This window comes from Toxotes jaculatrix, chromosome 5 (assembly GCF_017976425.1).
Source record: "Toxotes jaculatrix isolate fToxJac2 chromosome 5, fToxJac2.pri, whole genome shotgun sequence".
Taxonomy (NCBI): Eukaryota; Metazoa; Chordata; class Actinopteri; family Toxotidae; genus Toxotes; species Toxotes jaculatrix.
Window position 1 is genome coordinate 23,418,597 of NC_054398.1, and position 26,126 is coordinate 23,444,722.

Sequence of the window (26,126 nt, forward strand, 5' to 3'; positions counted from 1 at the left end):
TATGACTTTTTTGGCCAATTTTGAAGCCTTACTATACTATGACGTTTTTTATGATATTTTGAGGTCATACTAAAGTATGACTTTTTTGGGCTATTTTGAAGCCTTACTGTACTATGACGTTTTTTATGATATTTTAATGTCATACTAAAGTATTACTTTTTCTGGCCTATTTTGAAGCCTTACTATACTATGATGGCATAGTATAGGCATATTTTTATTGGCATATTTTTAGGTCTGTCACAGCTACGACAAGGACTGGGACCCAAATGCACGACCCCACAGACGAATTCAAAAATAAGTGTTTACTCTAACAAAGTTTCTTACAAGGATTACCCATAAAGGGGAAAAAGGCACAAAAAAAAAACAAAAAATACAAAACTTGAACTCAAAATCACTCTTAGAGAGGAAAAAGACTCAACAACCTGAGAAACCAAATCCAACCAAGAAAAAGTAACAAATGATACACAACCTGACTTGAAACACGATGACTTGATCATTGGGCAAAAGACAAGACATGAGACGAGAGACAAGAACGAAGTGACAAGAACACAAGCAAACAACGAGACTTAAATACACAAGGAAAGGGGCAACAGGTGAAACCACTTAGGGCGGGGCACACAATCAGAAATGGAGGGAAACAAGACAAAGACAGGAAGTAGAACAAGACAAGATACACAAGGGCCATGGTTTCAAAAATAAAACAGGAACTACTAACAAAATTTAACAACCTAAACAAGAGTCCACAAAGGGGTTCAAAACATAAAAGTGTTCAGAAAACAGCCCCCTTAGGGGCTAGTCATGACAAGGTCATACTAAAGTATGACTTTTTTGGCCTATTTTGAAGCCTTACTATACTATGACGTTTTTTGGCATATTTTGAGGTCATACTAAAGTATGACTTCTTTTGGCCTATTTTGAAGCCTTACTAAACTGACGTTTTTTATGATATTTTGAGGTCATACTAAAGTATGACTTCTTTTTGGCCTATTTTGAAGCCTTACTATACTATGACGTTTATATGATATTTTTAGGCCATACTAAAGTATGACTTTCTTTGGCCGATTTTGAAGCCTTACTATACTATGACGTTTTTTATGACATTTTGAGGTCATACTAAAGTATGACTTTTTTTGGCCGATTTTGAAGCCTTACTATACTATGATGTTTTTGTGATATTTTGAGGCCATGCTAAAGTATGACTTTTTTTGGCCTATTTTGACGCCTTACTATGCTATGACATTTTTTAGCATATTTTTAGGCTATACTAAAGTATGACTTTTTTTGGCCTATTTTGAACCTTTGATCTTTTTTATTAGGTCTCAAGCACGAAATTCGTGTGAAGCCCTATTGTAACTGAAGGGATTATTACTACTGTTCTCCTCTTTTATTTCTCTCCCGCCACTTTGTACGCTAATTTGACCCCCTGAACGTGCTCAAAAACTCACCAAATTTTGCCCAAAGCTTTCCCCCGACGAAAGTGTTTGACACTTTCTGTGCGACCAAGCGCGGTCAAACGGCTCTGTAGCGTCCCCTAGAGTGTGAAAATATTCCAAGTAAGACCCACGGAATTCAGTACACAGTAACGAACTCATCCTAGAAGAATGGTCCTATCATGCTGAAAATTGCTCTGTTTGCTCTTAAGGCCTTCATGACTAAACGTTGTGAAAAGCTTTGGTCTGGGTTACACTGTCTGGCTGTGGCGCTGCCACGAAATTGACCCTTCGCCAACACACAGGAAATGTATTTGTGCCTGTATATCCACCACATACTTCATCCATTGTGGATCAAACTTTACAGTCATGTTGATCATGTGATTCAGAACAGATTGATGTACTGATATCATGATACACAAAGAGCGCCAACTACTGTGAATTGGAAATATGTGTATTTTTCATGTAGTTCACTGGAAAGCAGACCAGTTGAAGAGGGAGAAACTGATCAGCATACAAAAGAGAACACAGTGACATGCTCATATCATGCTACTCACATACAGCACCTACTGGGGGCGAAGACATGTCTTTTGTACATGTGTATATCTCTGTATATCTGGAGAGCAGATGGAATTAGGGCTGTTGGAAAGAAGAGAAGATAGTGGAGGAATATGTGCAGTTGAGCTCCTTTTACTTGGAGCATAAATGTCTTTATGTCAGTGTGCCTTGTGAGCTATATAATGGAAATACATACATTCTACATAGATGTGTTAACATGGAGTTGTCATGACAAGCTGTGTAGATTTAGGATTTTGTGTGGATCTTACATCATCAATCTATTAGCAGGGCACTGCAGGGAATTGAACCCCACCCTAGTGTACTAGGTGTACCATAACCAGTGCCTTTTGCTTTTTGAAGTGATGTAAAGGTAAAGTAAAACCTACATACCACATATCTAGTTAGAATGAGATATGGCATTCGTGGAAATTCTGTTGTAATGTAGGAAAGAAAACCTTCCTTTGAATAATGTATATGACCTATATGTAGGTATTACTGCTATAGAATCAAAGTATGGATTTATGACATATAATGTATAATGTGTTATGTATTTTTGCGTTACGTCTGAGGGTAAGTGGTGATGTACATGATTGTATATGATTTGAAATAGTTCGTAATTGTTGAGAAAGTAGAGAAAGCAAAGGATTTGGACATGTAAAGAGCACACAAACACAGTAGAAATGTAGAAAATGCACCAGAGCTCTGTTGTGCTCCAGCAATAAAAACACAGTACATATAAAATTATAAGTTCAGAAAAACAGGTAAAAAAGACTGAAACATATCTCTGTTCTTTATCATATCTCAACCACACAAAGCTAGAACTGTTTAAATAACACCTGTGTACATCAACAAGCCACAACCATTGTAAAATTGCTTCACTAAATCACTAAACATTCTCAACGTCCATCCACAAACTCTAACCAACACTTAGGTGATTTACAAATAACACACTGTCCATCAAACCAAACCAAATTACATATTTTATCTGCACAGATAGTTCCTCTTACAATGCAGATCAACATTTGTACTGCCAAAATAAACCCCATCTAACCAAAAACCAACACACTATACAAATTATACAAAGCTTTAACTATTACCAAATCATCCACATGGCCAAAATGTCTACCTAAACTCACCTTGTTGTTTTATTTACACATTGGCAGAATTCCGAAAACAAAAGGGGGTGTGGCCACAGACATCATTCATCAATCATAAGACACTGAACCAAACAACTAGTCCCACTCAACTGAAGTCCCACCTCCCTACATTTAATCATGAAATGTTTATGGTTAAAATACAAATTATACAATGCTTGGAAAAACAATGTCTAACTTTTAACAACAGGCTCCATTAACCTGCTTCATCAACATCACTCAAACTGAACACTGACTGCGTGAGTTATCCTTTGACAAACTTCATGATACTTTTTCTTAACGTGCAACTTTCTTGGAACCACATTACACATGTAGTCACATAAACACAACTCACTCAAGTCCATTAAAGTTAACTTTTTCATATATATATCCACTAAATACCAGGATATATTTAACCAAGGACATCCTGGTATTCTTAACAAATGTGGCTGAAAATAACACCATTGAAATGTCTACACAAACTCTAAACGACACTGAAGTAATTTACAAATAACACACTGTCCATTAAACAAAATTGCATGTTTGCTCTGCACAGATAATCAGGATGACCTTCACACTCTCAACTCATTTATAGGCTCATATGATGATACAGTCATAGCGCCCCCTGCAGCGAGGGGGCCATGTCTTTTCAGTTGCTGTATACTGCTGTGCTTCTCTGGGGAGAAGAGCAGGAGAGAGGAGAGGACATAGGAGGACTTCTGTGCGTGGCTGCGACTCCTGTGACTCACAAGGGGTGCGAGGGCCCACCCATCACCCCCTGAACGTGCTCAAAAATAATGCTGCCATTTTGCATTTCGCACTCGCCGTACTTTGACGAACTGTCGGATTGTCCGAAGTGTCCGATTGCATAGAATTTTGGTCAGATTGCTCATAAGGCATTAGGGACAAAAACTTATCAAACGTTTTAGTGTGGCTTACATGGTCTGCCCGTGGTGCTGCCACGAATTTGACCCTTGGGCAACACACAGGAAATGGATGTTTTTGTGCCTCTATCTCCCACATACTTAATCCAATGTGCATCAAACTTTCCAGTCAGGATGACCTTCACACTCTGAACTCATTTATATGCTCATATGATGATACACTCATAGCGCCCCCTGCTGGGAGGGGGCAATGTCTTTTCTGTTGCTGTATGCTGCTGTGCTTCTCCGGGGAGAAGAGCAGGAGAAAGGAGAGGACATAGGAGGACTCTGGCGCTTTGGCCACGGCTGCAGCTGTGGCTCCCGCAGGTCGCAAGCGGTGCGAGGGCCCGCTCATCGCTGCTTGCAGCTTTAATTTCTTTTTTTTTTTTTTTTTTTTATGTCCTGTGGTCCATGGTATGCAGGACATTATGTCGTCATGCCGGTGTTGGTCGCTCTGTAACCACAGTAACTCGAGAAAGATGCATAGTACAAACTTTATACTTACACCACAGGTAGACTAGTGGAGTAGATGATCTGATTAAATTTTGGAGCACCTTTCTGCAACAATATTCAGAAACAACTATAACTCCACTCTACGCTAAGGGCTTCAGATTGATAACAGGTATATGGCAATATGCTTTGCTCCTTAGTCAGCTAATTGGCTTAGATAGGAGCAAACAGATTTTTCTTGAGAACATGACAAGTAAGAGCAATATATAGCAGAAACTTACAAGTGTCTCTTGTTATAGAAAGGTTAGTTCAGTTGCACAAAACTGTGTTTGCACTGAGTCTGTGAATTAAATATGAGGTAAGGAAATAGGCTTTTGGCTTCAGTATTGGAAACAACAGGCTTGGTCGGGTCAGCTTTGATTTTTCAGGTGGAAAGATGAAAGAGAAGTTGTGCTTCAGCAGCACTGCTCAATTTCCACTCCTCACTTGTCAAAATAACTTAACAGTTTTCTCTTTGATTTTTGCTTATCTCAGACTTAACTGCGAGGGAAAGAGAATGACACAGTAATCTTTACGAGAAAACAACTACACACTCCCTGAAGAGAGGGGCAACAGATCAATCTGGGCTCCAAAAATCAGCCTTGATGGATCCACACCTACACCCACACCTGAAGTGATAACACACTCTGCATTAATTTCAGCCAGTGATGAATGGCTCCTAATTTATCAGTGTCTAATTTCATTGCTCCTCTGCAGTAAGTGTCTGAGCCTCGAGCCTCTCTCTGTCTTGCTGTCTGCACTCACGGGAGGAAAAAGAGTGAAAGTGAAAAAGAAAAAGAAGAAATTTGGACTGTTGTTCACTCACGTTGGCAGGTCTCCTAATTTCGGATGCTATACCATTATATGCAGTTTGGGTCTCCGGTGGGACAAGAAGCCACACACACCGCTGCTCGGCTGCCACATCTCAAAGCAAAACAACTCCTCTCCTGCTTCGCCATCCCCCCAGTTACCATGGTGACACATTTTGACTTTGGAGGAGGTTTATGGCGGAGTTGAGGATGTATGTGAGGGCGTGGGTGCAGAGGTGGCACTGAAGGTCTAACTGGACACCTTCCTGCCTCTCTGTCGGGGTTGGAGGGAGACTAGATGAGGGTAATTCTCTCATCAGCATGACTAATAGTTACTCTCCTCTCCTGTCTTTGCCTCCCACTTCTCTCTTTGCATTTACATTTATATTTTAGGCAATTAGCTGAGAGCAACCTAAAGTCACTGAACAGTGGAGAGGAAGTTGAGGGTTTGGGCACACACCCTCCTACAGCTGAAAACACTCATGTAAAGGAAATGCGACACAAGAAATGGGATTTTTAGAGCAGAGTGGAAGAGATCTGCGAACCTCAGTCTGTAGCTTGTTTTTCCATTTATTCACCTTTATCTCTCACAGGACCACAACTGAAAGGCAGATGAACAGTTGGGCCACTGGAAACATACAAGCCATAAAAATTTATACCAAGAGTACATCCAATACATCTTTTAATCTTATGTTTGCAGCTGATGCATTCAGATAACAGAGACTTTCAGCAAAGCACAGTGTTGTGAAAACAATCCAGGATGAGTCATCAATGATTTTAAAAATACAACTCAAAGTGCCATGGCTCTAAAATGCTGCAGCCTTATTCCACAGATTTGCATCAAATTCACAAACTCTTTAAAACATCAACATCATCATTTTATGATGTTTAATTATTTCACAGGGCTATTTAACTGTCAACTGTAGCAGCAAGTCTCGGCAAAAAATGCAGGCAGCCAGGTAAAGTATCAACAGGCCAATAAAGCTCTGAGTCGATCGTGAATGAACCTGGACCTGAAGCTCATAGTTTGCCTCTTTGCACTGCTCAAAGCTAAACTTTGCTCAAGTGAGCTTTAACACTGTTTGAAGTTGTAATGCTTCTATTTTTTATGACCGACAATTAGCCTTGCCACATGTAAACGCTGAGTAGGCAGGAGAAGGTGAAAGCTTTTGTCAAGTCAGATTTTAGAGTACAAGCATTTGACTGGTTCTTGGAGGCAGCACGAAGCAATGCACAACCGGTATGGCTCAAACTCACAAAAGAACACAGCCAAGGCAAACAGGACATAACTTCACTTCCCATCATATCGCATACAGTGGTTCTTCATCCTGAGAGACACTTTATACTAAATAACATCTCTTCAGTTTTTGACTCTGCTACTGGAGTGCGAACAGGTCACAAAACTACCTGGAGCCAAACAGTCTGTCATCTTGTTAAAACTGTAAATGAAAGTAGCTACTGTGTACTGAAGCAAGAAGAAAGCTGTGTGTTTGTAGATGAAGTGTGTGTGTGTGTGAGCTAATAGAGGCAGAATGAATGGATGTTTTGTGTTTAATGTACGAACTAAAGCCTGAGAAAAAGACTCGTCATCCAGACAGAATGAATGACATAAGCTTTTGGCTTCCGGTGAGTCGGCCGTCTCTGTCCGTCTCTCTCCGTTCACCCAGCGTTGCTCAATTACATCTGGGGGGACGCCGCCATGGCAACGCATGGGAGCAATAGGAGGAGGCATGAGTCATCATTATTCTTAAAAGCCGTTTGGAGAGGAAAGGAGTGGGAGAGTGAGAGGAGGGAGGGGGAAAATGCAAAGAGAGGAAGATGAGAGGAGAGGTAAGTAGGAGAGAAACAAAAAAACAGTGGAAAGGAAAAGAGAGGAGAAGAGACATGGATGAGATTAAAAAACACTACAAGTTTGTAAGAAAAAGAGAGGAGAAAGGGGAATGACAGAAAAAATAGGGTGGTGAGGGGACAAAAATGTGGAGAGGGAGACGAGAGGGAAGGAAACAAGGAGATGAGAAGAGACAGAAAGCAGAGGAGAGTCGGAAACTAGGGGAAGAGAGGAAACGAGGAAAATGGAGTGAGGTAAAAAGATGGGAGAAGAGACAGGAGAAGGAGGTAGAAGGAAAGAAGTGGGTGAAGAGGAGGAGAAGAGAGGAGAGGTAAAAAATAGGGTGAAAGACAGGTGAGGAGAGAAGGAAACAAAGGGAAGACAGATGAAGGAACTAAAAGGTGGAACAAAGTGGTAAGAAATTAGGAGAGGAACATCCGATTTGGTAAGGAGGTTGGAGAGGAGATTAAAGTAGGAGAGGAGAGGAAATTCGGAAAAAAGTGAAGACAGGAAAGGAAACTAGAAAAGGTAAGGAGACAAGGGGAGAGGAAAGAAACAAAGGGAAGAGAGGACAGGAAAAACAGGAGAAGAAAGGAAACAAATTCTCAATCCTCATTCTTGATCCCTCCTGGGGAAATTACTCTCTGCATTTTACCCACACCAAGTGAACAAAACACACACACAAGCATGCACATGCACTAGAGACGTTGGGGCAGGGAGCTGCCTAGTGAGGCACCCGGGGAGCTGAGGTGGATCGGTGCCTTGCTCAGGGGCACCACAGCCATGGTCGCAGAGGCGGGGGCGGCACGTCTCCTTCACCACCACCGTATCCATTTTTTATTTTAATTCATTTTTAATTTTAATTAAAATGGGGTGAGCTGATAAAATGGGAGAGGAGATAAAAGTAAAAGAGGAGCAGAAGCAGGGAAAAAAGTCTAGTCTAGTCATCTAAACAGGAGCTAGCAAAGAAGAAAAGAAAAACAGGAGAAACAAGACGGAGAGAGAGAGAGAGAGAGAGAGAGAGAGAGAGAGAGAGAGAGAGAGAGAGAGAGAGAGGTGTGTTGGCAGAGCAGTGACAAGGAGCTTTGTTTATGGAGCAATAACAGGCTTATGTGTCTAGACTTTGGGCCATTAATAACAATACACACACACGCGCGCGCGCAGTCAAACACACATCAGGTGTGAACACGTGATCTGTCGTTCATGAGAACATATTGAACAATGTTTTCACTGTTTTTTTTATTAACCGCCTCCCCCCCAGCATCACATCCCAACCTGAACCTCAAGAGATCGAACACAACACATTAGACCTCGACTTTGTTCTCCAGCAGCCAAACTCGTCACAGGAAACACAGACCCTCTTTGGCTGGCATTAAATAGCATGTTAAATAATCACATAAATACACAACTATAATTACCTCAATCACCTCTCCTTTAAGTAAAAATTACTTAATCCTATTCAATTCCAAAATTCTTTCCATGATGGCTAAAATATACATATACGTTTGTTCTACAGCAGGTGTTTCCAGGTTTGGGGAGTCAGTGCATTTTCAGTTTAACGAGTTGGAAATGAGCAGGGAGCTGTTTTATGTATCCCATCTGTACTTTGGTGTCACAGACAGTAGAGCCTCAATGCAATGTCCATAATTTCTGTACTTGATAAATAAAACTATAAGTCATTGTTTTATGACAGAGCTGTAACTCTACCAGTTTTGGTCAAAGTAATAAAAATATTTCCTTAGAGATTCACTTTTTAAAAAGAAACTGAAAGTGAACTGACCCCCAGTTCAATCACGTCAATAAAAACTTTTTTCCATTTTTACCTGAGCATCACTCGTCTTTACAAACCATCATTTGATTAATTTGACATTAAAATTAAACATGTCATTTGGTGACAGCAGGTTGCATGTGGACACAAGCAGTCTGAGCATTCGGCATCAACTGAGAAAACTGAAGAAAACTGCAGTATTCAGGCAGTCGTCACTATGTAGAAGTACATTTATACTATTCACTGAATCAAGTGGTTTTTTCCCTTCAATTCTAAAATACATCTTTACCACAGATTTTCTTGAAATCAAATTTGATTTATAACCCCCCCTCAAAATGAAAAAGTAATAAAAATACAGCAGGACACCCACAGTATGTAGAATTCTTCAACTTAAATATTTCTCTTCCAAGTTATTTAAAGGCACATTTACAGGTAAACTGTTTCCATTTAACAGCAGATGATTATAGAAAACACTACTACAGTTTGATCAAGCTGGCTCAAGTTTTGTGTTACACAAACACTGGTATTAAAAAAAAATATTCAAACTATTCTATTTTGATTTAATGAATAAACTAAAAATCCTGTTAAGAAAAAGTACCACTACCTGAATTTAGCAGGCAAGCATATGTATAACTTCAAAATGAGAACCCGTATCCCTCCAGACTCTTGACAATAATCTGCTTGTAATCTGTGGAATTATAAGTGTCAGATTCCTGATGTCGCACAACGTCCATCTTTGTATTTTACAGTCGACTGCTTTAAGCTGCACCTGCTCCTTTGGTTTGAGAATAAGGTCCTGTTCTTTAAGTTTCCAATGTGCAACCTTTTCTAGCAGAATCATCTTTATAAACCAGGCGTGCAATGTGAAATACTGTTAACATGGTCCTAAAGTAATAGTTTGACATATAGTTTGCAGATCGTCTTAATTGTTTTTGGTTTATTGAGTTAGAAACTAAATACAAAGATAAACCTAGCAGATATCTCAGCTCAAAGACTGGAAACAGAGAAATATCTAGACTGGCTCTGTCCAAAAATAACAAAATCTCCCTACTATCATGTCTAAAGTTCACTAATTAACACGTTATATCCCCATGTCTTTAATTCAGACAAAACCCTTAGTGTACTAATTATAATTTGAGAAGACTCCACTAAGTTACTGCATCCAGCTAAGAAACAATTTGGCACAAACAGTTACACTTGGTTTTTGAACAAATTAAACAAATGAGATATAACCTGTTAATTTGAGGTGATGTTTTTATAATTTTTGGACTGAGCCAGACAAACAATTTCCCCCTGTTTTCAGTCTGCTTAACTAAGGTAACTGGTTGCTTGCTGGCCACAGCATCTTATTTATCATACAGATATGCCAGTGGTGTCAATCTAAATTGCATTACAAATTGCACTGCATTTCTCCAAGCTAAAACTATTTCTTTAAGCTTTAATTTTCACCCTAGATGCTGATGTTTGGAGATGAACTGCACTGTAAAATGCCAAAGAAGTTAACTAACTCAATTTCAATTTCAATTTCAAAGCATGTATTACTGTAAGGCAACAGGGTGGAGAACAGAACAGGACATCCTTACTTTTTGGAATTACAAATGTGTAATCTATGACACAGTGTGAAAGATTCTGTAAAATAGCATTTTGGTTTTAGCGTGGGCAGCATCCGAATTAAACTAAAGGCACAGCTGGTCTGAATGTTGGCTTGATGCACTGTTACTCAGTCGGAGCTGGTTTATGAATGTATAGCAAGACAATGAAGATGCAGATCGAGGTGATAAGGTGGTTTTGAACTGATGAAGGTCCAGTGTTTTCTCACCGTACAGAGTAGGGAAGGTGTGGATGTGCAGAGCTGAAGTTGGTGCGCATCAGAAGAGTCCGCGCACAGTCTGAGTGGTTATGTTTACAGTCTGCGTATTTCTAACACCCAAGGCAGAGTATGGCCTCTGTCCAGAATCAGCATCTCCGTCCAGTGTTTTTTTTTTTTTTTTTGTGTGACTGTTAGCAGAAGGACAGAGGAAAAAAAAAAAAAACGCGGAGAGACGGACAAACCCCAGGTCTTCAGATCGTGCCCTCAGATACCCAGAAGTCCTTGTGTGTCTACTCACTGAAGCTGAAGTTAAGGCCAGAGCTCTCTGTGATCGGGGAAGAGGGGCCCGCACTGGATACAGCACTGGAGGGGATGCTGCCATCTTAATGGGAAAAAAAAAGAAAACAAGTCAATTATCTCCAAAACCCAGAAACACGCTGATTCCAGTAGTTACACCAATCTGCACAATTTGTACACAATTTGTAGTTACACCAATCTGCACAATGTGAAAAAAAAAAAAAAAGGACGGTGACAACACTGAAAAGGAGGGACCAGGTAGATAAAGAGGGTGTGATGTTCTCTCTGAGTCCTATTTACAACCGATGCAGATCCCACAGGATGGCCTGCCAGACATTTATATTCTGCTGTTACTTATCTCATCTGACAGTTTTAGGGCCTTTAAAAAAAGGTGTTTACTAAAATACAGCTCACTTTGTAAGAATCTAGATTGTCCACAAAAAAGCCCCACTCCCATTATCTTCCATTATGCACATTTTAGTCATTTTAGGTGATGCTCTTACCCAGAGAAACTTAAAATGGCTGTTCAGGTTGGTGCTGAAACAATTAACTGATCATCAATTAGTTGACAGACAGGAAATGCATGTCCAACAGTTTTGATAAACAATTAATCATTCAAGGGGAGCCTGACGGCTCAATGTCTACCTTGAAAGCAGCAGTAAACAAAACAACCACAACTCATTTAATTATTTAAGCAATTTATCACACAAAAATGCCAATTATCTGCTGGTTTCAGCCTCTCAAATGAGATCATTTGCTGCTTTTTTGTTTTGTATCATTATAAATAAAATATTATTTTTAGAGTTTTTGACTGATGAATTGGAAAAAAAAAGAATTCTGAAGCCTTCTGGGAAATTATTTTATTATCTGGGAAATCATTTGTCATCATTTTCTCACATTTTATAAATGAAAATAAGAAGAAAAAACAGTGTGCCATCACTGACTGGTACACAAATTGTTTTCACATTTCCCGTTTAACATGTGAGCACAGCCTTTTTTTTTCTTTTTATAAAGATGTTAACTGAAAAAATAATCAACTGATGGATAAATAAAGGAAATAATAGTTAGATGCTGCCCATGGTTCTGAGCTTGGTTCAAAGACATATGTCTTTCAGCTAATGAGGAATTCAATTAGTGACCTTTTTGTTATGATTCAGTCAGTATCTGTAACCACTGGGTCATCGCAGATAAATGAATCCCCATCAGGTCACATCTGCTACCTCAAACATGAAGGTCATGCTGAACGTGGGGGAGGTGGACAAGTCTTATTTATCTCCATCGAGGTTTTTGCTGAGCATGCAAGGTCTTTTCCAGCCTCGCTCTGCTTCTCAGTCGTACAGTTACTCACTCTCACACACGGGAGCTGCCCAGCTCAAGGCAGAATCTGAAACTGATAGCCGCTGAGTGACCACAGTATATGAATGAAAACAAATGAATTATTTAGTCCAGTTAGAATAAGTCTTAAGAAGAGGTCCATTCAGTTTTTATCAGCCAGTATGAGGCTTCAAAGCCTGTATTCTTCTAATCAGTCTCTTGGGTATTTGTATACTTATTAGCATTAGAATTGTTTTTATTTAAAACTGTTCTATTATTTTTAATTAAAAATAATGCATTGGCACATACGTAATACCCATAAGTGTTACATGTTGTATTTTTAACACACTGACACACAGCAGTCTTCACTCTCTTTTAAGTAACAGTATGTGTCAATAAGGTATGAAATATTTCTAGTCTTAATGTCTTAGAAACTGTATTGCCATAAAAATCCTTAAAACACTCACGCCATAGAGGCTGACTCGGAGGCCGGAGAGACGTCTCAGATCCAGAGGAGGACAGAGGCTGCTGGGGGCTGTAGAGAGACGTCTGGCTCTGAGAGTCAAACAGGCCGGAGAGCGCTGGAGCGAGGGCAGCACAAACACACTGAGATCAGTTTCCAAATGTCATACACCAAAGTTCATTTTACTCAATGTGCTACAGTGTAATTGGAAAAAAAAAAGTTTGGTGTCTGGTGTTTACATCCAGAGCAGATCAATATTACAGGATTTCTTTGCCCTTTATACACAATTTTAGGGCATCGAAAGGAACTGGACAAGTTCATATAAACTCAGACACCACATTTAATTTTAGCACTGCATCAGAATACCAAAATACACGATGCATGAATATAGAATTTTAGAGCCAAAATATTTAGTCAGAATTTTTAGTCAATTTAAGTAAATCAAGCTGCTTAAATGTGCTTAAAATTTTTTGCTGACTTTATTTTTTGCCTCCCTCCCAATAAAAAACCTCTCCTCTGGCTTTTTAAATTTTGTGGAGAACTACATTGAAAAGAAGGTATTTAAAAAGTATGTATTGATTGCTGCTGAGCAGTCTAGACCCACCTTTCATGGTTTTGGCGTGGGCCTCGCTGCCGATCTCACACACTGCGTTGAGAAACTCGTCCACCTGCTTCAATGAGAGCGAGTTGTGCAGCGTCTCCAGTGGGTAGATGGAGGGCACCATGGAGCAGCCTTCAAAACCTGCAGCACAGACGGGACAGACAGAAACACAGCAGATTGTACCACCATCAGATCCAAAAGGTGGAGGAGCAGTGAAGCTCCAGCTCTCTGTGCATGTTGGCTGTTCATTCTCTCAGTGCGGCAGACATTTTTATTTGTTAACTAGCCACCCAAACTTAGGTAGGTAAAACAGACAAATCTACCAGCTAAAGTAAATGTCTGCAAACTTATAATCAGGCAGGCTGAAGCAACGCTTCCTATTCATCCATCTCCCCAGAGAGCATCATGCTGGTCAGCCTTGCATTTCTCCATGACTAATGTTCTACGACTACAGACTCTTTCAGGGCTATTCCTTACAAAAAAAAAAAAAAGCCTGTCTAACATAATGACACAAGCGGAACGAAGTGCAGTCAGCGTTTAATGGACAAGAACCATTTGAGGCCTTCAGGGACCAAGATATGAATTTCCCCAGTTGATAATTAGTTGAGTTGTTTGATGTTAATGTTTCTCATGGGATCATTCATGTACAGTATATGACCCTTTATGGATTTCAATAAAGTTATAAATGATTTTGAGTGTTATCTTTTCACAGTTGGTGTTTTTTCTGCTTCCACTCCAATTTATATCTACGATGCAAATATCTCAACATGACGTTTCTTTGTCAACCTTTGGCCAATTATCTGATATACACCAGAACACTCAGAAAAACAGGACTGGAGAGGCAGGATACATCACAGACAGCTGCTTTAACAGTTGTTTAAGCAGTTGTTAGAGGGTGTATTTCTCCATCAATCAATCTTTTCCTTACTGGATGTTGGCCAAAGCAGCTTTATACATTAGACCAAGCCAAGATTTCTGTTCAACATTAAAAGCTCTTCCAGCCAAAGCTTTGATCATGAGAAAAACTAAAACCCGCTTTGGCCTAAACTGATATTACAGAGCCTCGGGTGGAAGTGGTTTGGTGGCTCAGCAGACAAAGATGTGTATCACATATTTACAAGCTTAATCTCGCTCTTTAGGTTTATTCTACAACATTTATCCTCACCTCTAACTGGCTGTTCTCTCTTTACTGAACTGTCTAATGAAGCAGGAGTTGTATGAAAATAACCAGCTGGCATTCATTACAGTCTTTCCCTCCTCCCCATCTTTGCTGCAGCCTCTTCATATGGATATCAAATTCAGCTCACACACCAGATGCAGTGGGAGCAGAAAACACTCATGCTACACTGCACCATCCATTCAGCCACTTGCCAACACTGGCAATCCCAGAGACAGGAGGACAGAAAACAAAGCACAACAGTGTTTAAAAGAGCAGAGAAATAAAGTAATAAACATCTATGTGACTGAGCCAAAAATAAAAAAAAAATCTCAATCTACTTGTTCCTGTAGCAAATAAAAACATTGCTAATTTATTGCAGGCAGGCGTCTGTGATGACTGCAAAGAATAATTGTGCGGCTCCATTAAGGTGACACAACGTGCCAAGACGTGCTCCAGAAACACTTTACAGAATCAGCATTTAATGAACAGGCTACCACTTAATTAGCCAATTAAAATGAGGGAAAAGACGATGACCCAAATCTTTCAACAGACACTCAAATATCTGCCACCTGGCCAGGAAGCACATTTTGCAAACACTGAGGGGAGACAGCGTGGAGCCCAGACCTGAACCTCTGCTGTGCGAAAGCCAAACCGGCGCAATCAACACCTGACGCTAGTCTACAGACAGAGCTCACTACTGAACAAGTGCCCAGTGCAACCATTACTCCAGACGGAGCATGCACACAATGCAGTTAGACAAGCCTAAAACTCTTCTTACACAGAAGAGTTTGTTTCGCTGGCCATCAAGTGTCCACCCAGCATGCATGAAGAGAAATTAGTCCTCTCTGTGCACATTCTGACATTTAAAAAGAAAATGTGAAAACTGATGGATATTTGCTGTAATAAAACCTTCTTAGCTTGAAAAATTACACAAGAGGTGTCTAATTCTGTGCAAAGAAGGACACGGGACACAACAGACCCAAGGACTTAAAGACACAGTAAAATAAAAAGTTCTGACCCTGTGTTCCTGTGGTAACTGTTCTTAAATTTTTTTTTTTTTTGTACAGATAGCTTGTCTTTCTCGCACTGTAAGTGCATTTCCATCCATGATTATGCTTTGCCAATCAATGAGATTTCATTGGGTTGCGCAAAAGGTTGATCAAATCCTTCTCATAACTAAACCTCAATATATCATATTAAGGAAGATGCTCTAACTGTCTTTTCTCTGTGACTTTAAGTCTGTAGAAGACCAACGTCTCAGGTTGCTCCTGTCCTGGCAAGATCAATGGACATAGAATCATGATCAATATTTACACTACACTTTCCTCTTAAACCAGTGTGTTTGGAAAATTGTCTGCCAAATGACTGAATGCAGATTTTGCTTTAATCAGTAGATAATAACTGCTGTTTCACTGTGACTTTAAGTATGATGCACAACGAAAGAAAAATAGAAACACGCTTACAGTTGGACATGAAATGGAGCAAGCCTGCACATGTAATCATCAGGCAGAAATAAGAAAACCAGATTGGAAGAAATAGGAAGCAATAAACTATAGTTGATGCAAAGCTCAGACGGCATTGGCAGCGTCCCACTTGCTCCACGTGGGTGAATGGGGCGAGAGGGAGCCGAAAGAGGAGGCGGCAGGGAGTGAACGGGGAGTATGGGAGCTGACCGTGGAGGGATTCTGGGAGCTCCTGACCAGACATCAGCCAGGTCTTGAGGAGGCGGAGATGGTAGGGGCAGTGGTGCAGGTGGTGGGCCATGGCCCCGTCCATAGCCAGAGGGGCAAACCCCAGCAGGGCCAGCTCAGCGGGAAGCCCCCCGAGCAGCTGGACTACATGGAGCTTGTCTGAGGGCTCTGAGGGACAAGAGGCAGAGCAGGGACAGAAGAAAAGACAGAGAAAGTACAGTGGAGCAGAAGGACTGATGGGAGCTGTGCCACAGATAAGCATAGAGCTAAAAGAGGAGAGTGGCCTTAGGTAGATGGACTGTTTTTATCGAGATGAGTCTAAATAGAAAAGTACATCAAAAAAAGCAAGTTCGCTGAGAGAGAAAAGGAAGAAAGGGCAGCAGTTTCAATCTCTGTAACGTCATTTAACCAAACAGGTGATGATCTTTGAGTTATGAATGAAGCAGACCAACCATGTCTTTGCACTGCTGCAACCATACACAAACAGCTGACACAATCCTACCCTTTCATTTCAAAGCAAACAAAGTTTAGACAAAAGATAACCTGAGGTCAACTAAAGACAGCAGGAGCCAACAGTAGTCAATAGCCTATGATCTATGGTTAAAAGAGATCAGTAAAAAAAAACCCATCAGAGACAACAGACACAGGATCAGCTTCACACAACATGTGAACCAGGGTCTGAGAGTCCATAGTATTGTCCAACTAGTTTTTTCTTAATAAATAAGACTGTGGATGAAGATAAAAAGGTGCTGTGACAACCTCTTACTGGGTCCAATGGCTCCTGGTTCAATGTGGCAGTAAGTCTGTAATAAGTTCAAAGCCAATTTGTTGCTGAGTACTATATATTTCACTGTTCCACTGAGGTGACAGGAGCCTTTAACCTGTAATAACGGACTTGTTTTGGCCACCTGGGGGCAGCAGAAACGAGCTGTTAACAATATTTTAAGTTGATTTGGCAAATATGTTAGCAAACAGTTGCTTATTTACACATCCAACAGTTATGGAGCAGTACACTCATTTGTAAGTCTAATTCTCGCTCTGTCTTTAGTGTCTTAACAGCTGCTAGGGGAAATACCTGGTTCTTTAGCTGCTGAATGATCCACTATGTTCACCAGCTAGTCGGTCAGTGTGTCTCTGAAATGTTTGGTGGTAAGAAGGTGCAAACAAGCAGGTTTTTAGAGCTTGTTCTCTGAAAACAGCTACCAAATACGACTCTCGGACAGCAGTGAGAGTGAACCAACACGGTTAAGTTTCCATCTGGACAGTTACACACTGATCTGACGAGGGAAGCTGCAGATTCAGGTGATAATCCTCTGTATCACTATGGATGACCCCTGTTTGCATTTCCACATTGTTTTCTATTGTCATTTCATACACTGGTATTATAAAAATATTGATTATAGCTGCTTTAAGGCAACACATGCATTATTACCACCTTGATGACCCCGTTATCAGCCCCCATGCCTCAGTTAACATCTGTTTTTAAGACCTTTATTATTTCAGTTTGTTTGTTGCTCATATAGTTTAAAATTTTGCTTAATGAAGGTAACAAAAACTCCCACAAGTCATTTTTCCCAGAGCCCCCCAAGTCAGTTAATCCAGCCACAAACGAGGGAACAGCTTTAAAGAGACAGTGTAAGACTACGTGAACACAACTTCTCTTCTCGTAATATTTAACTAATCACAAATTCATGGCTGCTGCTCAAACACTGCAAAAAGACAGATGACAAAATTCAGACAGCACACATATCGCTTGCTCTGTGTGATAGAATATTTCACCCCAAAACAGGGTTATGAGTGTGAAAAGAAGAAGGTTGTGACTGCTCTTTTCTCCACTGAGTAGCATAATGGGCATTTCATTAGTGATAATTTGCTAATTTTCTCAGTTTCCTCAGGCCATGGCAAGAGAGTGAGTCAATTCCGAACGGATGAAAATAAATAAAACACATTACCTTTTTCTCTCTCACCAGTGTGTGTGTATTACCTGAACAAATGTCCAAACCAAAATATCTGAGTTCATATCTGAAACATTTCACTCCAAAACACAAACACTGTGTGAAAATGTGACCTGTTTGATTTATGACTCTATCAAAAAAGAAAATGAATAATTGATGTCCTCAAAAATGTTTTATGTCCACAAAAGCCCTTCAGCAGCTACTAGCTCAACACCTTTTTGGTAATTCACAGAGAGTTTTTCTTCTACAGACTTTATTCTCTTCACAAAATGTGTGTGTGACTCGAATGCAGTGAGATCTAAAATGACTACATTAAGTTAGGAATGATTTACTGTATATATTGCATTCACCATTCTGTCTAATTTATGTGCAGACAGTACAAAGATAATATCTTTAATGATTCCCTAAGTTGTTCTATTACTACTCTTGAATTGCTCCTCGACACACAGGCTACTTGAGTCCAAACTGGTGATAAACACTCATCTCTGTGGTTCCCAGTGTTTGTCCAAACACTTGTCAGCATTATATCAGATTTCTGAATTACACAGACTCTAGTTGTCATTCTGAGTCAACACGTCAGATGATCCTTGTGCTCGGACGACACGTAATTTCTCCTGCTAAATTACAGCCAACACAAATCAGACTGCCAACACATGCTGGGCTGTTTCTGAGCTATTTATCTCAGTCCTAAATACCATTCAGTGATCCAAATATAACAGGACCTGCAGTCAGCCATGTGCTAGGCAGTAGCTCTTAATTTGCTCCTCCTCAGATGAAAAGACCCAGTGGAGCTGCCATCAGTGAGCTCATCCATGAATGATCTCCTCGAACACAGTGGTGCTACAAAGCTGCCTCAAACACATTTCAAGGATGTTAAGAGTGGATTTCATCACACTGCAGCGTTTTGAGAAGCAAGACCTGAGGAGTTACTCTCCTTAAATTCCCAACAGCTGCTGTTCCAAAAGAAAACTCTGCATCGAGCTCACAGGCTACTTACCGGTGACGGAGAGAGATAACACTGAAGAAAAAAAGAACAAAACCCAAAAAAACCCAAACTTCTCACAAACAGTCTCCACCTTATTAGAGACCAAGTGTAAAAGCAGCAAACTGTACATTAACAGTTAATACTGCTGAACCTCTTTTTTTGCACAACAGTCAGTTAGAAGTGATAGTTGGGTTGCACAGGTGAATTACTGTGTCAACCAACAGGTAAAACAAACACTTGTGGGATTTTAATCAAGTAGAACAAGAACGTTCTTTCAATTATAGGGCTACAACTAACAATTTTGTTCTTTGTCAATTATCATGATGATTATTTTCTCGGTTAATTCATTGATTGTTTCATCTCTGAAGTATCAGAAAATGGTGAAAAATGTCCTAGAGTCAAAGGCGACATATTGTTGCAAACATCTTGTTTTGTCTGACCAACAGTCCAAAGCCCAAACATATTGAATTTACAGTGATATACAGTAAAAGACACACTGGAGAAGCTGCTAAGCTGATTTTTCTTTGTATTTTTACTTAAAAAAATAATAATAATAATGTGAAATGATTAAATGAGTATCAAAATAGTTGCCAGTTTCTTTTTTGTCAATTGTCTAATCAAGCAAATAACTAATCGTTACAGCTCTGGTCTATTTTATCAGAAATCACAAAGAATTGCTTGTGAAACTGAACTAATTTGATGAGTAAAATAAATTTGACTAAGACTAAGAAATCAATGAGGAAAAAAAGACTCTAAACTCCTAGACTCTAGACTCCTATCGTTCTAACTAATGAAAAAATATCAAGTTGAACTCAACACATCCTTGTCCTGTTGGGTGTGCAGGTAAAAAAAAAAAAAAAATCCCATACATTTAAAACTGCATGAGCCGAAAAACCAACAAATGAATGAAGAAACACTCACAAAAATCACATACAGAAGGTCTGGCTGTCTGATTTTGTGAGGAGCTCCTCACTCACATGTTGAAATGCGGCTCACATGCAGTTTAAGGAGCAACCCAACACTCCATAAAAATGTTGTTTGCTCTGATGTTGAGCAGTTTAACTTCTCACCTCACTGCAGTGACATGAAGTGGTCTCCAGCGTGTGATCGGTCCACCATGACAACACTGTTCGGTGTGGTAAGAAACCACACCCAACAGTGATGATGCATGTGGAAACTTTCAACCAGAAAATGCAGAGAAACCTTCTGGCTTTAAAGGTTTAGAGCCAGAACTAAGGAATTAATAGAACAAATGATTTAAAATTAACAAAATAAAGGTGCAGGAGAGGATATGTTATGATGTGTGCACAGATTATCTACACATGGAAATATATCTAAGAAAGGAGATATATTCCATATCAGGCAAATACATCCATCCTGTACAGAAACAGCAGGATCAGAGAGGCAAATTAAACAAATGCAGGCAGAGCAGGTGGTGTTAGAGGTGAGGGCCGAAAACAACACAAGGTACAACAAACACCGAGGGTGTGTGGAGAAACAGAAACTCGTGAGAAAATGTTTTAATCCTGGAGACGTTCAATGTAATCAACGCAACCAAACGTCAAACCCCCAAAAAGAGAAAACACAGGAAATGTTTTCCCACAAAAAGGTCATGCAAGATAACAAGGAAAACTGGAGGAGTGTCGATATAAACTTGAATAAATGCAGACATACCATTAGTCGGATGCCTGGCAAACGACACAGAAAATCTCTTTACTGCCGGCATAGAGAACAGCTCTGAGGAGATAAGAAAGGTAACCGGTATTACTGGGACTGCTGGTTCCTGTGTCTGCCTGTTTGCCTGTTTGTTTGTTTGTTTATGTTAACATGAGGGAAAAAAAGAGGAGAGAAAAAAAGAATGAGAGAGAGATTTGGCCTGTCCATTCATCAATGTCTGTCTGCCAACCAACATGCGTGAAAATGAGAGTCATCTCTGAATAAACAAAGAGGGGATAGGCTATCAGAGAAAGTGAGTGGAGAGGTTGTGGAATGGATGGAGTAAATGATGGATGTTATGGCTGAATAATAAACATGCAGGAAGAGTGATGCTGAGTCTTAATCTGAAGGGTATTTATTACTCTGTGACAGGAGAGAATCTGAGAATCCACTCTCCCTGTCCTACCTTTCCTTGGCCTACTGTCAGCTATCGACTTTCTTTTTAGCTTTGAAGCAGTAGCTTGACATTTTGGGAAATACACTTATTTGCTCTCTTGCCAAGAATTGTAGGACTGATATCACTCTCATGTCTGTCCTATAAATATGAAGCTACAGCCAGCAACCTGTTAGCTTAGCTTAGCATAAAGTCTGAAAACAGATAGAAACAGGTAGCCTGGCTTTGTCTAAAGGTAACAAACTGCCTACACTAAAGCTCACAAATTAAAACATTATTTCTTGTTTGCTTAACCCATACAAAACTGAAGTCATGTTTTTGGCCACCTGACAAATACGTCTTATGTTCACTCTCTTTTAGCTCTATTTTTGGTCTCCACCAACTCCTGAGGGAAATATCTGGCTCTTTAGCTGCTAAATGCTCCACTATATTCACCAACTAGTCACTAACCTTGTTTGTATATTGTCTGGTGCAGAACAAGTAGGGTATAGTGGGCTTTTAGAGCTCTTTCGCTGGAAACAGCTGCCTGCTCTGGCTGAAAATGATGCTTTGAGAGCATTAAGTGTGAACCAAACAGTAAGGCTGCAGCCAGAAAACCAAAACAATGAGATGCTATGGAGGGGAACTGAAGAGTCAGGTGATGGTTCTCTATGGTTTCATCACAGTGAGTGAAACCTTTCACACACAAGTAGTGATGTGATCCATTGCTAACATAAAAATATTGATTATAGCTGCTTTTAAGCAGTAAACAAATTGCTGAATTGAAAAAAAGACTTGCTCCTGCCACTCTGAGTCCAAGTAGTGAATACAAACCTGACCAAACCTAATGAAAAAAAATGGTTGTTTGAGAATGATCTCTTTTCCAAGATCAAGGATCACTACAAGAAGGTCTTGTTTGAAAAAAAAAAAGAGTGTAAGAATATCCACTTTTATAGAATTAACAGTGTTAAATTACACATGGTTTAAGAGTCATTCAAAGAAACCCATTTGGAACATGACAGGCGGTGTCGATAAAGGGATTTGAAGTCATCTGACAGGGTTGTGGGGCTAACAAACAAAAAAGGTTGGGCACCACTGCTCTAAAGTACCACACTGCAGGTCATTCTCAGGTTTTGCATTCAAACCAGGACCGGACATCCTTTCACATTTCCAGTAACAAAAGAATAATATGTTGTCCTGAAGCAGCCCTCTCCTCCCTCAAATGAACAGTGCTGACGTCATTCCAAACCCTCACCTGTCTCCCACAGAGCAGCACAACATAACATAACATGATGTAAGAGAAGTGAGAGAGGAAAGCATCGGTTTGCTCCTGACAGTGTGTAGCCTTGCAGTCAGAGTGACACCCGGTGGACAAACTGAAAGCCTCAGTTTCGTGTTTTTTAAAACCCGCAGTGGGAGGAAAAAGTCCCTGTAGTTTAGCCAATGTGCAGATCCATATGCATACATATAATTTGCCAGTAAAATTATCTGCTGCTGACTTAACCTGAGGGCGTCATATTCATCTTTGGAAGAAACTAAACAAATTAAACAGCTGTGACCATGTGAATGATATCCAACACAGATGTTTGGGATAATTAAACCTGATATAAGGACCCCTGGTGGCTGTGAGAACAGCTTGCTTGCACTCACCATTAGCAACATAAAACCGAGGCAAAAGGGTGGGGAGGGAGAATGAGATTGGGGATTATTTAAAGGTGGATTATTAGGTCTCGAAAATATATCTGTTCCAAATAACAGGCTGAGTTTCTTAATGTAAGGATTACCATAAATTGTGATTAATAAGAAAAGCCAGACTTCTGGCTTCCAGACACAAAAACTACTTTACTGTGGATTATAAAATTAAATTCTCTGAGAGAGGATCTATGTACATTCGGCACAACAACATGCACAGAGAGAGAACATTTCAACACATTCGAACCCAAGCAGACAGAGGTGTGATCAGTGAGTGGTCATGCTGATCTGGAAAAACACTGATCACGGATAATATCACACAATCCAGTGCAAGGTAGCATGCCCAGCGTCCTCTGCACAGCCAATTTGCCTGCTGTCAAATCAGTGCCATTATCATGCACACCGTGAAGTAAATCACTCAAAAAATGTGATGCAACAGTTTGAAATTGCTGGTTTGTTTGGGGGGCGGGGAAGATGAGTGAGAGAAAGAGGAGAGCTTTGATCCAAAGAACAGTGACAACAGCAAATGTCCCCCCAAAAAAAATCTAAGTATCTGAAGCTTAAGGAGAAAAAAAGAAGAAGAAAAAAGACGACATTTTAAAGCCAGAGGAGAGAGATTTTAAAAAAGTAAAAAGAGCCGCCTTGTGGAGGAAGACAGACAGCGGTGTGAACATACCAAACATGCCAATCTGGCATGGGAGACTGCCGGGGGACAGAGGTGGTTTTCGGTGATGGTGGTGGTGTGTGCGGACGTAGTCCCGCAGGTTGGGGGCGCTACAGGACACCCCAAGGGCAGAGGCACTGAAGAGGCCAGAGCAGAGCGAGCCTGTGTGAGGAGGAGCCGGGTGGGGTGGGGTGGGGTTGGGAGGTGGGGGTGTGTGTGGGGTGAAGGGATGGGTGGAGGTGTGAAGGGTGAGTATTAGTCTTTATGACACACCATGCCATTATTGTCATAACAATCTGTTGCTATGGGCAGTTTCTGGCATGAGTGTGTGTTCATCTAAAAGAATATACACCTGTGTGAAAATCTTGTAGCTACGGTTTGGATGACTTTCACATTATAACTTTAATTATGAAAAAAATTAATCAGTTATAAAAATGGTCTATGATATCAAAAACAATGTATGGACAATGCTATTTGTAGAACTGATGACACACAAGCTCCAAGGTTTTCACAACATTGACGGCATCTGTGTGTGTTTATGTGGGTGCGTGCATACGTATGCGTATATGTAAACAAGGCTAAGAGTGTGTGCACAAGTGCATACAGAACATGTTGTGTTTTGTATGCAAAAAGCAGCAGAGGCGTAAAGAACAGGCCGAGCGTGGCAATGGGATTGTTTCAGACCCCTGCTGTGCACAAACCATCTGAAGTTACAGTCATTGCTGCCAAAACCAGACAGCCAAATTCTCTTTTTTTATATATCTATTCCAATATTTTGAATCAATACTGAGTTTGTAGACCACACAGAAGAGGAAGTATATTTTGAACTGCAAAGAAAAAAAAAAATCAGTGTTGAGTCTGTGTCTCATTCCTTTGTTCTATAAACAGTATGAAGGCATGAGAAGCAGCTCACGGGGAGAGGTCGTCCACGACACCTGCTGCTCTTGCCTGTGACCTGTGCCGTCAGCGTTGCTGGTGTTGGAGACGAACAGGGAGGGATCACTCAGCAGCTTCACACTCACTACACAGCAGGAACTGACAGGCTCCACTCAAAGAATACCCAGAGGCTTTAGATGGAGCCCCTTTGATGTTGCACAGACATCAACAGAACCAACTGCTACTCTCAGATTTGTGATAATTAAGCACTGAGTGACTTGATGATTAACACATTTAGGGAGAGGTAGCACTACACCCATACTGCCCTTTTGCACCCTTACCTGCATTATCCTGATTGCCTGATGTTTATAATTACACTTGATTATATCTGAGATTTTTTTTTTTCATATTATAAAACGTGCCTATAACTGCCTTCCTTCCTCTCTTGCGCATTTTCATTTAGTTTAATTATCTCTTTTAGTTCTTACCTGTGCAAAAAAAGGAAATAACCTGCACTGCATTCAAAAGCAATGCAATCACATTCAACTAGAACTATCTGTTCTTCCAGGAGTAGATTGCTCTGGTGCTCTAACCGCATGCAGAAATTACCTATCAGTAAAATAACCTACTGTATTGTGCAATTCATTTTACTGCTCATGCGCAGGAGAGATAAAGACGTTAAATATTTAAGGCATTTAAAAAATTTAAAAGTACATCACATGCGCCTGTGTGATATCAAGCTAAGTAGTGAAGCTGTTTCATGTTGCCCAGTGCGATACATGGGTTTCAAACTCCCAGTGAAGCGCATGTGATAAAACTGTTTCCACAAAGTGACTCCACTCCCCGTTCTCAGGTTCATGGTTTTATGGTCCACACGTCTTGATTTAGCCAACAACCTTTCATGCTTGTGTGAGTGTCACTGTGTTAGCAGGTTGTTGGAGGTTACATGCCCTTGGGAACTATACATACAGCTAAACAAGTGTCCTTCAAGGAGGGGCTTTATATCAGATTAAGGGACCCAGGGTGGTTTATAAATGGTTTTCTGATACAGCTTGTTTTGGAACACTTTTGGCATTAAATTCACTTAAAATTTACATTTTTTTGTAGCGTTGAAAAGGGAGGAGGATGAGCCCTAAAATCATATTTGGCGTAACACAGAACACATTTTTAAGTGTGTGTTGATTGTTTTGTCTTGTCTAAAGATGTCACCAGACAGCAATCAAAAGACTGTGGTGCTCGTACTGCACTACAGCCATTAATGAAAATATTACTCTGTATATACTGTAATTACATAGAGCCTTACATAAAGATAGTGTTTTTAATAATTTACTTTTTTCTTTTTTTTTAATAAAGATTGATTCTTCGATGACATCTGCAACCCACAAAGGAAATTGTTCAAATCCTGTGCAGACCTCAGAAATATCTGATAGAAACACCTACATTATGTTTCCAATATTGTCACCTTATCACCTAGCAGGGAAACCGGTACCTCTGTGAATGCTTTGTGACACCAGAGATCCTGCAGTTGGCTGTGAACACATCTCTCCCCACTGACCTCTTGCCTACATAGTTTGGAGTCTGATCCTGTTTGG

At 40.2% G+C, this 26,126-nt stretch overlaps 1 protein-coding gene across 10 annotated transcripts in view; it reads right to left on the minus strand.

The window, feature by feature from the left end:
- Positions 1 to 8,190: 8,190 nt before the first annotated feature.
- ppip5k1b (diphosphoinositol pentakisphosphate kinase 1b) overlaps positions 8,191 to 26,126 on the minus strand; it is a 48,984-nt gene continuing 31,048 nt past the window's right edge. Inside the window, exons 26-30 of one of the 10 annotated variants that reach the window (XM_041037774.1) lie at positions 23,671 to 23,820; positions 16,256 to 16,441; positions 13,427 to 13,564; positions 12,827 to 12,940; positions 8,191 to 11,130 (exon numbers count right to left, since the gene is read on the minus strand). In XM_041037774.1, the coding sequence (XP_040893708.1) occupies positions 11,039 to 11,130; positions 12,827 to 12,940; positions 13,427 to 13,564; positions 16,256 to 16,441; positions 23,671 to 23,820 (680 nt within the window). In that variant the 3' untranslated portion in view covers positions 8,191 to 11,038. Of the gene's footprint in view, positions 11,131 to 12,826; positions 12,941 to 13,426; positions 13,565 to 16,255; positions 16,442 to 20,887; positions 20,951 to 23,670; positions 23,821 to 26,126 lie in introns of those variants that run through there. The other 9 variants (XM_041037775.1, XM_041037776.1, XM_041037778.1 and 6 more) reach the window with 9 other exon arrangements.